The sequence below is a fragment of the Notechis scutatus genome, chromosome 3, assembly GCF_049901735.1.
Source record: "Notechis scutatus isolate UNSWTSFEM ecotype Mainland chromosome 3, rNotScu1.2, whole genome shotgun sequence".
NCBI classification, from domain to species: domain Eukaryota; kingdom Metazoa; phylum Chordata; class Lepidosauria; order Squamata; family Elapidae; genus Notechis; species Notechis scutatus.
Genome location: NC_142011.1, coordinates 61,258,290 through 61,275,608, shown reverse-complemented (window position 1 = coordinate 61,275,608; position 17,319 = coordinate 61,258,290). Strand labels below are relative to the sequence as shown.

The window sequence follows — 17,319 nt, the reverse complement described above, 5'->3', positions numbered from 1 at the left end:
ATCAAGGGAGATGCGAGTCCAGGGAATGCTCTGCAAGCTTCCCATGCGGTTCCCTTTGCTTTACAAAGCACCACTCCACAGCTGACTTTCAGAGCTCCATTTCGCCACCTCTCAGCTAATAGCAGATAAGTGCTTGTTTGATTGCTCGGGGCTGCTAGAGAGCCTAGGGAGCAAGTGAGGCAATGAAGCCTTCCTAGAGCTGATGCATGTGGTGGGCGGCCATTTTGGGGTGTCAGTCAGCCATTTTGAGTGACGGCCATTTTGTTGGAGGAACAGTCACTACCAAAAAGTCTTCACAGCTGAATTTTCTCATCTGGCCGACGCAATAGGCAGCACCCTCATAGGGGAAGCTCCCAGCACCCCTTGTGTCTGCCTTGTTGGCAAAAATGGAGAGCGAAATGGCCCACTCGGACCTCACTGGCCTAGAAGAAGCACAGGGTTGTCAGGCCCCAATGAGGAAGAGAAGAAAAATGGGAGGCTGCAGCAAAATTCAGGGCCAAGGCCTTAGCCCCCAAGAAGATTTCTAAATTTGAGATCAGGGCTGAGAAACGAAGGCATACTGCTTTAGAAAACAGTTTGCTAAGACTCTGGAACAGATGAGGATCCAGATGCAACAATCTTCCCAATCAGGGGAATTGCAGCTTAGCTCTGAGGTTAGGCCCAGGGTGGGGGAGGCTGCAACTTGCTCTACCAGCCACCTTCAGGCTTGGTCCCCAGAAAGGGTGGAAGAAAAGTTTTTGCCCCAGGACTTAAGCAGGTCTGGGCTCAACTTCAGGCAGCTGCCGGGGGTCCTCATTCCTCTCATCCCCTAGGTCAGATGATCCAAAGTGGCCTTAGGCCTAGGCCTGAAGTAAGCTTTACTCCCACTGCTGCAGGCCTGCAGCCAGTAGACCCTCCCAAAGGCAGCAGGCCGGATATCAGGGACATGGTTTCTGTAGCCATCAGACAGGGCCTAGCTGAGGGATTCCAACAGCTTCCCCGCCTCTCAGGGGGAGTGTCAGTCCTTTTCCCCTGCTTTCTCCCAAGGGGCCCCATCTCAGAGGGTTTTTTCCAGGCAACAACAGCTCAGTTGCCCATCTACCCAATCTGATTGGGGTGAGTATGAGGAGAGGAATTACACAAACCCTTCAGAACATAGTCACTCTTCCATGTCAGAGGAGGAGGAAGGTGAGACCAGGGATCCTAACTTATCAGAGGAGGAGGGGCTTAGGTCTGATCAACCACCATCAGCAGCACCTTCCCTGTTCAAACTGCTCCTACACAAGGCCTTGATCATAGCCCAATTAAGCCCGGAGGAGGTGGTTCCAGAGCCCCAAGCAGCTTCTACTAGCCACAGGGACTCCCTTTTCTCAAAACACTGGTCCACAACAGAGATTCTTCCATCCCCTCTGTTATTCCTGGATTTAGTAAAAGAGCAGTGTACCTCCCCAGGGGCAGGGCCTCGGCCTTCATCACATGATCAGTGTTTTTACAACATGGGCTCCTCCTTGGCCAACGGTCTCCTGGTCCCTTCTGTGGAGGCTCCGGTGGTAGCCTCGTTCGCTACATCAAGCACCCCCATGAAGCCAGAAGATGTCCTAAAGGCAGACAAGAGGTTGGAGCAAACTCTCAAGCGTACCCAACAGGTGGTGGCTTGGCTGTCTGAGCCTCTACAGTAGCTTCGTTTTTTACAAGGGCTTCACTATGCTGGCTGCACCAGCTGCAAGATAGACTGCCTACCACTGATTTCAGATCACATCAGGATCAGAATAAGATCATTGCGGGAGCTGAATTTACGGCAGATGTGACTTTAAATTCGGCTAAGTTTGCCTCAAGGGCCATGGCCTCCTCGGTGGCGGTGAGGAGGCTCCTCTGACTGAGAAACTGGCAGTCTAATTCCTGCCGAAATTGGAGGTTAGCGTTAGCCTCATGCTCAGGAGAGAAGCTATTTGGCAACACCCTGGAGCCATACTTGGTGGAGACCAGGGACTGGTCTCTGTTCTACTGACCATCCTCCTTCCGGCCTGAGTCCTCCACTCATTTCTAGCAGGGCCAGAGAGCGTTTGTTTCTTCCTCTCCAGGAGCAACGACCAGAGGCTGCAGGCAGGCAACCACAAAATACTGGTAAACGGCCCTTTCAAGGAGGAGGAAGGTTGTTCATTCCATGGTTCCAAGTGAATGCCCGTTCTCCCACCTCCACCGGAGGTCGTTTTGCCTTCTTCACTTCCAGGTGGGAGAAGTCTACGTTGGACACCTGGGTGCTCAGGATGGTGAGGTTGGGTCTCCGGCTGGAGTTCTTCTCACCACCCCCAAGTTTTTTTGTGTGCTGTCCTTCTTCCCGAGCGGGCCCTTATGGAATCAGCCATTCAACATCTGGTGCACATAAGGGCCATACAGCCAGTTCCAGTGGATCAACAAGTCCCCGGACAGCAGGATTTCTCTCCATCAAGGAGCCTTACTCCACCCGGACCCTCAGTGGTTCCGCTTAGCTGTTTGGCGCTTGAGCGGCAATCTCTGAGGGATTCTAATCTCCCTGACAGGGTGATAGAGACCATCCAAGCTTCTCGCAGGCCTTCTTCTACTCTCATCTACAATGCTACCTGGCAGGTCTTTTGCACTTGGTGTTCAAAGTCAGCCCATTATCTTACTTGGGTATCTGCTGCAGATGTGTTAGTATTCCTTCAAGATGAGCATGGGTTGGCACCTAACACCCTCTGGTATCAGGTGGCGGCTCTGCCATCAGTTTTGTCCTGGGACAATTATTCATCCCTATTTCATCATCCCTCAGTTCGGAGGTTTTTGAAGGGGGCTTCTAATCTTCGCCCCCCCTGTAGTTTACAGATATCCCCCCGGGATCTCCCTAGAGTTTTGCAGGCCCTTACAGGACCCCCATTTGAACCTCTTAAATCTGTATCGCAATTCATGACCATCAAAGTGGCCTTTCTAGTGGCCATTACTTCGGCCAGGAGAGTGTCGGAACTTGCGGCACTCTTGGTCTGACAGGATCTGTTCATTTTCCATGAGAACAGAGTGGTTCTAAGGCTAGATCCTACGTTCATTCCTAAAGTGAATTCTTGGTTTCATTGGGCACAAGACATAGTCTTACCAGATTTCTGCCCCAAGCCACACCATGAGTTGGAGCACAAGTGGCATACGTTGGATGTAAGACGATCTTTCTGCATCTACATTAAACGTACTGTGTTTTTTTGGAAGTCCGAGGCCATGTTTGTATCTTTTCATCCTAATTCTTTGGGGAACAAGGCTTTGTCATCTACCATTGGTAGATGGATCAGAGCATGTATCTCCAAGGCCTACCAGACTTTGTCCCTACCAGTGCCCAAGAACCTAATGGCCCATTCCACTATAAGTGCTTTGACTTCCACCGCCTGGACTATCCAGGCGACCCTTGAGGAAATTGGCAGGGCAGCTACCTGGACGACCCTTGAGGAAATTGGCAGGGCAGCTACCCTTCGCCGTTTATACGTCACTATCGCCTGGATTCCTTTGTCTCTGCTGATGCCGCGTTTGGAAGAAGGGTACTTCAGAAGGTTGTACCACAGTCAGAGTGTGTGGACCAGATGATGGCCCTCCTTTGGACATGCAGGCTTTGGTATGTCCCATTCCTGGACTCTCGGCACAACATGGATGAGAATGCCCTTTCTATCTATGCTGCAAGAGAGTCCAGCCCCACCCTTGTGCATCTGGTCTTGGTGGGTGTGAATTAATTTCATTATTTATCTACCAGAGACATGTTATGTCTGTCAAGAATCTTTGCTTAAATGCTAGGGAGCCAGCTAGGGGCTGGCTTTTTATATAGTGGCAGACTCAGCTCTATGACATCAGAGGGAGGAGTCATATCCCATTCCTGGACTCTTGCAGCATAGATAGAAAGGGTGTTCTCAGGTAATTATACCAATGCCCATTTACTGTTTCAGTGGGAACATAACAAACTATATTCACTCAGATTCACTAAGCCATTTAAACTAGTATCAGTTACATTGATTAACAGAGACATTCAAAATTTTAGGCTGAAACTTTTCCAGTTGCAACAGGGATACCAGGAATTGAACCAGGGATTTTTAAATTTTATTTTATTTTGCATGCAAAGTTTGTACTTACCATTTTATTAAACTTACTTCTTTTAACTGAGAACCTAACCCATACCTTGATATTACCAACCACTCACATATTCTGAATTTTTTTGTAATCCATAAATGTATATTCTGATGGTGTCAGTGTGTGAGGTACAACACATGAATAAAGAATTTGCAACTCTTAGAGTCACAACATCATTGAGAATAATTGACTTTGAAATGTTAATATTCAAGTAAGGTCAAATGCTGATGAGTTTGTCCCATGCTCTAGGCCAGTCAAGCGAGTTGGGAAATAAGGAGGCTCAAGAATATTCTGACAGTTTCAAGTCTGAAGTTGTCCTCATAAATAGCATGCCAAAGTAGAGTTCAAAGGAGAAAGTAGTTTTGCTGACCAAATGTTCAAACTAAAATAAATGATTGAAAACCTCTGGGACTTCACAGAAGATATGTGATGTTGAAATATTTAGTATGAAAGTGACTTTGAAAGGAACTTGTGAAACTCTAAAGGATATGGAACAAAACCATGTGACAGATAGATGACAGGTATTTCTGAAAGTGGAGTCAGTGCCATTATCTTGCTCTAAATACAATCTCTGCTTGTAATTCCCAGATCACTTCACTTTAGCTTGTCAGAGTAGTTTTCAGTTAAGATAGCATTTTTCCAACTTAGATGTAGACCTATCCATTTCATTGTGGAAGGGATGGCTAATGGCCTTGCATGAAAGTGAGCATGCCGAACTGAAATCAACAAAAATCACTGCTACTCTTTGTAAGTAATTCTTGAGCTGTTGTGATGGCTAGTTTTAAGTAAAGGAGCTTGAATTTGTTAGAAGCTGACTCTGAATAATATGTTGGCAAATCCAGATTATTATGGATAGTTTGAAGTTGCTTGTTTCAGATGTAAGCCAAGAATGAAAGTGTGAAAAACTCAGAATTTGGCATATACAGATACATTAGGGTGTAATCAACAAACTCTTCTCTTGATTAATACCTGACTGGTAAAAGCTACTCTAAAAATGTGGTTCCTCTGAGTGAAGAGTGATCAAACGCTTTATAGGAGGGGCACAGAATGCTGTTTCTGTTTCTTTTAAGTCACACACATTTTATTTATTTTTGTCTTCATTTCTTACACTTCAATGCCATTTCCTATCTTGAAGTTTGCAAAAAAATGTATTTCAGTGTAATGAAGTGATATAAAATGGAAAGAAAAGGCTTAACAATCCCTATCCATAATGTTTACATAAGAAAGACAAAGACACAGAACTTCAGTAGGTAACATAATAGCAACAGATAATGTAGAGTTGGGAAATTGACTTTGCAGACTGGGCGGGAGGGAGGGAGAGAGAGGGGATGGATCTGCACAAGCGGTGTGCACACGTGTGCAGCTCCATTTGCACAAGCGGTCATATGTGCTTGTTGCTTGTGCGAGTAGGGATACATATGTGCATGTGCTCACCCACTACTTCCACGGCCCAGTTCTGAAGTGCTCAAGTAATCGGCCACGGTCCAGCAGTTGGGGACCCCAGTTGTAGAGAGAGCATTTCAGGAGCAGGCTTCATCACAGACAAGTTTCACTTATGAATAATTGCTAATTATGCACATCCAGGCTTAAGTCTCCTTGACAGTCTTCCTGATCCCAAAATTAATCATATAGGAGAAAACTATTAAAACTCTCTCTATGAATGTTCTCAGTCCTGATTGTCCCAGAAAGTGCTTCCCCCACCCCCAACTGCAACTGATTTCCTTGATTTTTCTTGATGTTTCACTTCTCATTCAAGAAGCTTCTCTAGTTCTAACTAACTGGGGAGGAATGGAAGATATTTATATTCTTTGCAGTCAGTCAGTTGTTAACATTTTGAGGGTTGTTGAAACCAGCTGGGGGTTAACCTGTGTCCTCAGAGTCACCTGAATTAGAGAAAGCAGAAACACATTAAGATAGAAGACCAATACACCTAGACACAAACAGGGCACACAGGGATAGAATTCAGTAGTACTACATTTGAAAGAAAAGAGCAATAAGGTTCACATTCTGGACAGAAAGGACTATTGGTTTGAAAAAGAAGTCAAAGAAGCTATGTTAAAACTGAATATACCTCTCTCAAGTTGTGTGTGTGTGTGTAATGACAACACTTATCTCCTGCTTACAATGCAATCTTTCAGCAATCCCAAGAAGGTTCCACACTTGTTTGTATTCTGATTTAAGTGAATCTGAGGACACAGATTAGCTGCCAGCTGGTTTCAACAACCTCAGAGTGCTGACTGCAAAGAGTATAAATCCTTTCTATTCCCTCCCTACCTGTTAGTTAGAAATGAGGAAGCTTCTTGCATGAGAAGTAAAATGTCTTCCAAGAAAAATGAAGGAAGTCCAGTTGTAGTTTGAAAAAAAAAAAATCACTTTGGGTGGGACTCAAAACTCTGGTCAGAATATAGTTCATTCACGAGGATTTATGTTTAGAACATATTTGTATGAATAGAATTAAGACTATTCAAAGTTCCTAAGAACAGATGCCTATGAGCAAGTTCAGGTTTATTTAAAAAGTTACATGCTAGTATGTGTGTGTGCTATACCTTTGAACTAGGCAAGGTCAAACAAAGGCATGGCAAGGATTTTACCAAAAGTCTTTACTACTGTAGGATAGAATAACAATCTTGAAAGCCTATCAGAGTTCCCCTTTGCCTCTTTTTCCTCAAAGCAAAGCAAAGCAAGCTTATTTTGTGTTTCTTGCGTTCCTCTTTCTCAAGCCTGATTAATCTTTTCTGAAAGTCTCCCCTTAATCTACTTACCTCCTCTACTCCCATGGCTAGGTCTACATTCCTTCAACCTGCATCTGTGAGCTTTGTATCTTCACAGTGAGGAGAGGAGAAAAGTACAACTTCTGTGAAAAATAGATGGACAGGGGTGTGTTAAGGGTCATCCAAAAGAGAACAAAAGAGGGCGGAGGAGAGAGGGGGAGGAGGGGGAGGGAGAGAGAGAGAGAATTTACCTTTAGTAGCATAAAAAATGCAAAGTATTGATACTTTTGGAGCTGTATTCCAGCAGGCCAGGGTATTTTATATAAAAAATAGCCACGAGGCTTGCATGCTATTTGAAATGTGAAAGAAGTTGTGCATTGTATAATCTTCAGGCATAATCTGATACTGAAATGAGAAGCAGACTGTTAAGCAGAAGCTCTAATCAGGTAGATTAAAATTCAGGTGCAGATAGATACATATTCGTGGAAAGAGATCTCCATCACTGTCTAGAATTTTCCGGACTGGCAAGCAGCATATTATATTTTAGCATTCTGTGCCTTTTTCTAAATAGTATTTCATATAAGCAAATATTTGCCATCAGCATTAACCCTAGTTTATGAGTAATTAACACACAATGCAAATTATATAAAGTGTAACAAATAAATGATAAATGCCTGTTACCCTTTCTAAATTTTGAAAGATAATGATTTGCTTTATTTTTATTTATTTTTTTGGTCTGGGTGCTTGTGGGCTTTGCCAGTTCATTCAGCCAGCCAAACGTCATGGTTCATTTGGATAATGATGAATATTGGACCAGTCAAGTTGCGGAGTATCAAAACAAGCCCCACAGAGCCATCTTTGAAGACAGCCTGGAAAAAATCTATCGAAACATGTACAGAAAAGCTTCCAGCTCACTTTCAAAGAATAAATCAAACTAAATTCCTAATAAGTGCTATACGTGAAAATGAACAGTGTACAAGATCAGTATTTTTTAATTGTGCAGATTATTACTTGTCTAATGACTGTATTCTATTTTTTAACAGAACTGTTTTTACATAAGTATGTGAAATTTTTGAGGCTGGGATTTTCAATACAAAAATAAAATCTAGAGGATTTTTATTACAATGTATTGTTTTGTTAGAATTTATAGGCATGTTAGCAGATTTAATTTCTTATTCTCAAACATCAGGTTTTCAATTAAGGAAAATCTAAGTCATTTGTCCATGATTTTGCACTTGCAGTATGTGCAAGTACATGAGGTCTTTCCCTGTTGCTTCTGGAATTGCATTTCTAACTCTTCTGTTGAAAAACATCATCATCATTTCTCTTAGGCTCTGAGTCATGTCACTGTTTTTTTGCTTCATGTATGTGAATGGGGACAACAAGAAGATTATGAAGTAGGGTGTCCGACAGCATTGATTCTTTCAGAACTATAACACTGGAAGTTATTACACTTTCCAGAATTTTTTAAAAATGGAACTATAATAAATACCGTATATACTCGAGTATAAGCCGAGTTTTTCAGCCCATTTTTTGTGCTGAAAAAACCCCCCTCGGCTTATACTCGAGTCAGATTCCCCTCTGAAAAAAAAATGGCGTGGAGCTCCGGAGCTGGGCAGGCGCTTCCCTACTTCCGTATTTCCTTTGCAACTTTTAAGCATGGGGGTAATCGGTTAACTGTTTTTAGTGGGGGGAAAGACCCACCGTCATGTGAGAATGCTCAGACACGAAATCTATCCGCCTGAAAATAAGTGTGTGTGTGTGTGGGGGGATTTTAACAGAGGGAAGATATAGGGAGAAGGCAAAAGCGACGGAAGATCCTTCAGGGGAAACTGAGGGGGAGACTCACCCTTGGTCCAGATGAGCCCCCTTCCCCACCCCTAAGGAAGCAGAGGCAGCCAGCAAGGGCAGGCAAGCCCCACTTCACGGACTCCGTCCGTCCTCGCTCCCACCCAAAGCCACGAAGTCCCCCAATCGTGTAGCCCAGAATCGCCCTCCCCTCAGGGGGCAGCAAGGATGCCCGGTTTTTCCCGAGACAAGAAGCTCCACCGTGCAATGAAAGCGCCCTGGCTCTAGGCTTGCGGGCTCAGAAAACAACGCGAGCCGAGGTGGCTTCAGCTCCGCTCGGCTTCTCCAACATCCGGCGCCGCCCTGTTCTATGTGCTGGGCCCGGCAAGTCCGAGCAGCCAGCACATAGAACAGGGCAGCGCCGGAGATCATTAGCCGCCTCTTTCGCAGCACAAGAAGAACAGGGTGGTGCCGGACCATTGGAGAAGCGGAGCAAAGCCGGAGATTAGTAGCTGCCTTTTGGCGAAGAAAGCTTCCCCCAACCAGCTGGCTGGTCGTCTCCTCCTCGGCCATACAGAACAAGCAGGCAGAGAAGGAGGAGAGCAGCTGGCCAGTTGGGGGAGGCTTCTTGTGCTGCGAAAGAGGCGGCTAATGATCCCCGGCTCCGCTCGGCTTCTCCAACATCCGGCGCCGCCCTGTTCTATGTGCCAGGCCCGGCAAGTCCGAGCAGCCAGCGCGTGGAGCAGGGCGGCGCCGGAGATCATTGGCTGCCTCTTTCGCAGCACGGGAGGCCTCCCCCGGCTGGCCAGCTGCTCTCCTCCTTCTCTGCCTGTTTGTTCTGTGTGGCTGAGGAGGAGGAGACTGGCCGGCTGGTTGGGGGAGGCTTTCTGCGCCGAGGGAGGCGGCTGCTGGTCTCTGGCTTTGCTCCGCTTCTCCGATGGTCCGGCGCCGCCCTGTTCTTTACTTGGGCAGCCGGGCGCCCGCAGCGGTGCCCACGGCGGCAACAGGCAGTTCCGCCCGGGCTCCGCTCAGGTGTCCGGCTGGGGATGTTGGGAGTTGCTGCCGCCGGTGCGGCTCCGGTCCCGCGTTGCCTTGGGAAGGGTGGGGCAAAACCAGGAGCCGCTGAGCCTGAGCCTCTGGTGCCGCTACTGCCATTGCAAAGCGCTGCCGCGGCTCTTCCTTTTTGCCTTTCCCTTCCCGAGGCGACGCGGGACTGGGGCCGCGCTGGCGGTAGCGACTCCTGACTCAGGGGGCCTCTGAGGGGAGGGGAAGAGAGTGACTCCTGCCTCCCGCTGTCATCATCATCTTCTTTTGGGTTAGTGAATCAATTAAACTTTTCATGATAGTGAGATCGTTTCCCAAATTAATTATTTTTATTTTTGAAATTTACCAGTAGCTGCTGCATTTCCCACCCTCGGCTTATACTCGAGTCAATAAGTTTTCCCAGTTTTTTGTGGTAAAATTAGGTGCCTTGGCTTATATTCGGGTCGACTTATACTCGAGTATATACGGTAACCACCTAACACAATTATATAATATTTCAAACTAATGGTATATACAAAGTGGTACAAAAATATTTGAAACTAATGGTATATACAAAGTGGTACAAAAATCAGGTGACAGTCTCAGAATTTATAGCAAATTACTCAGTTCAGTGAGAGAAAGGAAAGATTTTATTTAAAAGAAAGATGAAATAGAGAAGTCTCTTTAGTTAAACTGGGGAAAGATTGAAGCAGGAGTTCAGAGAGTGGCAAGTGAAATGAAGGTTTCAAGAAGTTCTGCAGTTCAAAAAGAACCATGATAAACTGGAAGGAGTTTGGAGGACTAGCAAAGTAACAAGGTGAAAATGAACTCCTATGAGGAACAATTAAATGATTTTTTTAAATAAATTGGGTCTGCAGAAAAAAATAAAATAAATGAGGGGGATGATAGCAGCTTTCAAATATCTGAAAGATAACCACACAGTCTTCTGTAATAAATATAATATTCATAGTTCCAGAACATAGGAAGGGAACCAGTAAGTTATAGTTGCAAGGAAAGAAAGAGGCTCAGGCTTGATATCAGAACAGTCTTTCTGATTAAACGAGCTATCATCCAGTATCAAAGGCTGCCACATGAAATGTTGAGTTGTCCACTAGAGGTCTTTGAACAGGTTGAATCGTGATGTGTCAGATTCTGCACTGAGCAAGAACATTCCAACTTGATAATGATAAGTGATTTATTTTACTTCCATGTTCAACTACAGAAGGAAGAAAAGGGGGAAAATGCTGTTGCCACCCACAAAGAAAGCCGCCTGCCATAGCAAAGAGGGAGAGGAATTTATAACATAGACACATACTAAGCAGGGTCACTTCTTGCATAAGCACTGCTTTGTTTAGGAATGTCACACCTATGTCCCCTGCTCCACAAGGGATGGATGGGTAGGTGGGTAGATGGTTGGAGGGTGGAAGGAAGGGAAAGAAGGAAAGAAGGCACTTTTATCATGTTTAAAACAAACAGACAAACATCTGGAGATGACTGAATAAGGACATCTCATCAGGGACTTGATAACTCCAGGCACTGGATCCTCTGCCAGAGACATTTATAAATAAAACTGGGTACCTACCAGGCAGCACCTGGAGGTAGTCCAATGACATTTCTTGCCCATAATTTGAGATAATGTGGATAACTAGCCTACTGCCAGAGATAAGACATTTCTAGCAACCAGCACCCAGAGATAAGTCTCATGATATGTTTGGTCAATAATTGAGAATTCTGACCCTTTGCTAAGAATATATCTGAGAAGAGAGCAGTGTTCCCCTCCCTTTGGCAGGGATTACATTAGGAAATTGGTGTTGACTTCTTTATCTTCATTGTCACAAGTACGAATACAGATAAAATCCTCACAGGGAAGAGTGATGTCTGCAAAACTTGCTAAATAACTTTTTCTTAAGTGCAGGTGAAAGAATTTACACACATTTCTGCCTCAAAACATGTGTTTCGAGTATTCTTAAGTGTGAAGAAAAAAAGACTGCATTATCATCCGGATGAGAACCTATTCAACCTCTTTCTAACTCAGGGATGTCAAACTGGCGGCCTGTGGGCCGGATGTGTTATGTGCAGGTCACGCCCACCCCAGCAAGTTTGGCACCTGTCTTCTAACTGCTTCAAGGCACTGCAAGTCATTTCCAGTTAACACCTTGAACTGAGTTGCATCACCTACTGAATGTTTCTTTGGTTGTCCAAATCTTTTCAAGCCAATTGGGTATCCAAATCAAGGGTTGTAGTTGTCCATAGATCTGTTCATCAACATGTAATAAGCTGATCCTGTGCCATTCCCATGAGGCTGCCTCCACACACAGGCCTTATGTGTATGAGTGAGAGACAATGTGGGATAGTTCAGTGCTGGACTAGAAAAAACAGATTATAGTCCTTTCCTTCCTTAGGCTCAAAAGCAAGTTGAATGATTTGGGACAGTCAGACTCTCAGTCTGGAAGTTGAGAACCATCTATGTACCACTCTATAATGCATTGATTTGGACTAATTTTGTGTTTGTGTGTGTACAAACAAACACACACACGCATGCATACTTGTATGAAAGCATTGTATGCTATACCTTATGTTAATTGTTATATACTGCATCCTGCTTTTTGGATCCTGTATTTAACAAGAGATTACACTGGAAGACCTCCAAGATCTTTTAAAACTCTCTTTCTTATTATACTTGTTCCCTTGAAAGCCCAATGTTACTGGAGATGCCAGTGCATTGTTTACATATATGAAGAAAAAACTTCAGTCATCCTGGGGTATCATATCCACCCAAATATCAACGTTTTGCATACTCCTTGCTTTAGTTTGAACAGATTTGGATTCTGTCCTTGCAAGCTTAAAGGATATCTTGGCAGAAGTGTGTTGGCAAAGCTGGCATTTTTTTTGCTAAAGGCCACCAAATGTTCACCAGCCATTTTGAAACTTCCCTCGAGAAGAAACCTTTCTAGCCTTCCACTGAGTACATCCCACATGAACAAATCAGAACAGGCTGCCCACTTTCATCAAGCATCGCAAGATTTAAAGCCAGGAAAAAAGAAAATGTTGTATTTTTGGAATATTTCTTCTCAAAGCACCCAGAAATAGACTCTCAAAGGTAATTTCAGCGGTATTTTTTCCAGACTCTTAGAAAGCACAAAATACATCATATAATACTGCCATCTGTCCCCATTTTCCACTGATGAGTTTATCCATTTTTTAAAAAAGATGTTTCTATAAGGATTCAGATATAAAATCTGGACAGATAAGCAATCTTATTTATTTAGGTCTTCCCATTAGCAACATTTTTAGGGTGGCATGTAATGGAAATCATAATGTATCAAGATCACATATAAGTGGTGCACTAAACTTTAATAAAACAGAACATCCAAATGATTCAAGTAACTGGAAAGTAACTGAGTAAATAAATATCTTGGTGTGAAATGTCAGCTGAGTTGGCATGAGGCAACATCCTAACAATCCATTCCATAAAAATGCTGAAGGGCCCCATTTGTCTTCCTTTAAATTGTATTGTAATACAAAGAAACTAGGCAGTTCTCAGCTAGCACTATGCATATGAAAAGTAATGCAATCCCAACAATGTTACTTTATTGGAATATTACATCTTTAAAAGCTACTACAAACTAAGTTTAATGGCTAAATGCCACTATATTCTTTACCAGAGCAGTTGGTGGGTTTTAAGGTTGTAATGGTTAAGGTTTTAATCATCATCATGGATGGCAAATAGGTTATGTTCTATAAGAATATTTTAAAAACCTATAACTTGTTTAGATTGACTAATTGCTAATCAAAAATGTAGATGAGCCAAGGAGAAAACAAATCTTAGATTTGGATGAATCTAGAGGAAAAATGGATATGGTTAATACAAAATATTATCAGTGATTATTTTCTGAAGAAATACTGCATTGTGCTTTTGCCATATCCCATTATGACATCTGTGACTAGAAAATAAACTGTCTATGGAGAGTCTCTGTCATCCAGGTCATGATTGTCCCAAAGCTATTTTTTCAAAAGGCAACTGGTCCCTTGAAGGCATTTTGCTTCTCATCCAAGAAGCATCTTCAGTTATTCATTTAGAAAACAAAACCTGATTTATGAGTGTAAATAAGAGATGAAAAGCTGCTGGATTATTAGGTTGCTCCACCTTCCCATGTCAAAAAGTTTGAAAATAACCTGGCTGCTTTTTATCTCCTTAAGTCTCCATGTTTTCCTCTCGCCCTTCTTGTAGACCACGGAACTCTTCTCTCAGAACTTTGTTGAGTAATTACAACTCAATGTAGGAGACCAAACGGAAGTGGAGGAATGAAATCTTAGTCCTCCTGTGAGCTCACCCTCCAAATATTGAAGAAGAATGTTTTCTCTCAAGTATAACATTAGAAACAGATCCTGAGTTTTTTAATGGCTGTTGCTGGCACACAGTCACAGATCCCTCTGTAAAGGAGGGGGAATTGTGGGTTTTCTCCTACCTGGTTCCTAAATATAAATATTCAGAAGCTTGCCCACAGGTAAAAGTGTTTTGATTTCCTGAGCACCATTCCACTGACATGGTGGAGCAGCTGAATTGTTATTGCCCATTATTATAGGAATTTTTTTTCTAACATCTTATGGGATTCTGTGTGGCTTCTTAGAAAGGTGATTTGAATGCTGTTAGTGCAGTGTAGTCTGTGTATATTTACCTACTGTTTATCCAGTTCTGAAAGTACCATTGCTTTTAGGCTTCCATTCTACACAGCATAATAAAGGGAAAATAAAAGGGAAAGCAAAGTGTTCCTAAACCTTGTGGAACAAGCCTCCCATTCTGTTTTGATATGTTTACATCGCAGAAAATGCAGTCTGATTAAACAGGACTAAACCTGTCTGAAGCAGCTTTAATCCACCTCTTTGAGATCCTCTGTGGTGCACAAGCACTGCACTACGCCGTGTTGAGGTGAAGAGCTGATGCAGTTCATGTTTCATCATTACCTCCCCTGGAGACACTTTCAAGACCTAGAAGAGGCATATGCTTAAAAGCTTTTGCGAGCTATCGTTAGTATTAGTGCAGGCAAATGAAGCAAGTGAAGGGTTTGCTCTTCAGTGAAATGAAGTGCCTCCACAAAGATCTGCAACAGCCCAATGTTCTCCTGCATAATGCAATGTTTCTCAGTCTCAGCATGCTGGCTGGGGAATTGCGGGGAATTGCAGTCCACAGATCTTAAACTTGCTGAAATCGAGAAACATCGACATAATGCATAAAGCTGCTTCTTGATGCAGGCTTAAATATCCTGCCTCTTTTTCCTCATGTTTTCCAATTACTATTATGGAATCTTCTTGTATTAAAAAGGAGCCAGAGATTAGCAGTACCAAAAGTTGCAGTAACTCTGTGTAAACTTGTTCAAGTTTCATCCAGTGTAAATTCTTCAGGGGAAAAAAAAAATTTTTTTTGTAAGAATTTGCACCAAAATAAAGATGCTTCAGTAGACACAGGAATGTGAAGGAAGCATCTCTTTCCAAATAGTTAAAACCAGTACAGTATGTCTGTTTCCAGCCTTGCTTAAATGAATGTCCCAGTGGTCTCTGTAAATATGTGGATTTTCCTAGTAAAGTGAAGTGGCTGTGAATGTTTGCAACTATAATGTCATCAATTTGGCTTGTTAAGGACTATTTCAGATGTGAAAAACAGGTAAAAAGTCTGCTATCCAATCACGGATAAGCCTCAAATCACTTTGACTCTCTGTTGGCTAATTTTCTGTGAGCTGGCAAACAGCTTGCTCTGGCATTACCTTTTCCTTGACAGCGGTTTGAGGTAACTGATGTTAGAGGCAAATGAATCAATATAGAAATAAACAGTGATTATTTTGTGCACCTTGCCTCGTGATGAAGTTTATATTCCTTCTATCAAATGTAAATGTCTTAAGTTCCTAAGTGGGGTTTTAAACAGCGCTTTCCCATCCTTGTTCCTTATCTTGTCCCATCCACAAAGCAGTCTGCCAGTGATGGGGAAATGGCACAATTCCACCAGCTTTGTTTTGCATTGTTAAAAGAGATGCTTGTTTCAGGGAAATAAGGATAAATGAAAAGAGCCAGGATTTACAGAGCATTTCCTTTCTTTAAACAACAACAAAACTGTTGCACAATGTGAATAGTCTGCTGTTGTTCTTGCTATAAAATGCAGCAGAAGGAAATAAAGCAATCTAAAAAAACATTGAGAAGATGGCGAGTTGGTCAAACTAGTTTTATAAGTTGCGTGGAACTAATGAAGCATTTACAATCAAAATACATGACATGGGTAATCTCATAGGTTTCAAATAGGTCAATACTTCAATATTTCTAAATTTGATTCCCTTTGAGTGGTAAGTCAGTTTCTTTTCATGAAGAACAGATGAATGTACCCAATAAGGTCATCAATAGAAGGAAAATAAGGATTTAACTATTAAAACCCTATTGTAATGCACCAGTATTGATTTTTATGTAGACTACCTTACATTCAGGGCTGGCCTTCAAAAATTTTAGCAAAGGGTTCTCTTCCTGGTTTGCTGGGTGGGCGTGGCCATGGTGAACATGGCCTAGTCGGCCTCCTGCGCCACAGAGGGGGGTGTTTTTGTCCTCCTGGGCTCTGGAGGCTTTCCTTGAGCCTCTGGGAGGGTGAAAGGGGCCTCCCTGGGCTCCGGAGGCTCTCTGGAAGCCCAAAACGGGCCCATTTCCGGCCTTCCCGAACTTCCGGGAGGCCCATTTTTTGCCCTCCCTGATCCTCCATGCATGCCCTGCACTTACCTGCATCCAAAACAAGTCACATGGGGACTCCTGGGAGGGGCAGGGCAGGGTGGGCAGGGTCAGCCAGGATTTGGATTTGGGGGTTCTCTGAACTGCACAGAATCTTAGCTAGGGGCTCTCCCGAACCCCTGCGAACCCCCAGCAGCCCACCCCTACTTACATTCTCTCTCCAAGAAATGAAAGCTTTAAGCACCTGTGAAACAGGCAGCCAGAAACACAAATGAGCAAAACAGTGGAAAGTGAAAGGTCAATTGGTAAATTACCACTTGATAAATGGTGTGCTGTGTATAACCTGAGTTATATACTAAGAAGCTACTGGTCAGCAAGTAGGGGAAACTATGGATTCCAACTAGGGATACGTAGGTCTGCAGCTGACTATCAGCTGAAAAGCTTAAAGAAGCAAATATAAATTGTCATAAACCTCTGATTATAATGTTAGGATATTACAGAAAATCAGATTTGTCTGCAAAGTATTACCATAGTTTGATTTTTTTCATATTTATTCCAATATGCAGAATAGTGCTAGAAGAATTGAGTGTTCATATATCTACCTTATGAATCACAGAAAACTTTCAAGTGAGGGATTTATAGTCCCCAAATTTTTTGTTGCATTTTATTTTCTACCCTTTGTTAGTAAGTCAGTAATCTGAAGGGCTTGGCAGAATCCATGGAGACCTGAAGTTTGTGGCCAGTGTGCCTTCCTATTTTCTCCTTCTAACTAGACCTCATTTTTTCAATCATGTCTTTCTTCTACTTTCAGGTGATTTGCTTTGCCTCCTTATTCATTCCAAACATTCGGATCTTCTCTCTAGAATTTAAATTACATTTTTGTTGATTAATCAATAAATGTAACATACATCTTATAAATAAATTAATTTATTTTGTTACAATATACAAGCAGTGACATCACTGTTATCTATCCTCTTATTTTTGTTTCATTTTGAATCAG

At 43.0% G+C, this 17,319-nt stretch overlaps 1 protein-coding gene and 1 long non-coding RNA gene across 4 annotated transcripts in view; one reads left to right on the top strand and one right to left on the bottom strand.

Moving 5' to 3' along the window:
• SPATA6 (spermatogenesis associated 6) overlaps nt 1-7,931 on the top strand; it is a 37,064-nt gene extending 29,133 nt beyond the window's left edge. For all 3 annotated transcript variants that reach the window (XM_026665825.2, XM_087960239.1, XM_087960240.1), the window contains one exon: nt 7,567-7,931. In XM_026665825.2, the coding sequence (XP_026521610.2) occupies nt 7,567-7,744 (178 nt within the window). In that variant the 3' untranslated portion in view covers nt 7,745-7,931. The remainder of the gene's footprint in view (nt 1-7,566) is intronic.
• On the bottom strand, nt 5,852-7,146 carry LOC148131213 (uncharacterized). Its single transcript, XR_015748581.1, has 3 exons — nt 7,058-7,146; nt 6,858-6,949; nt 5,852-5,978 (listed from the first exon to the last, which is right to left on the bottom strand). It is a non-coding gene; the product is annotated as an uncharacterized LOC148131213 (long non-coding RNA).
• Nucleotides 7,932-17,319: the final 9,388 nt, after the last annotated feature.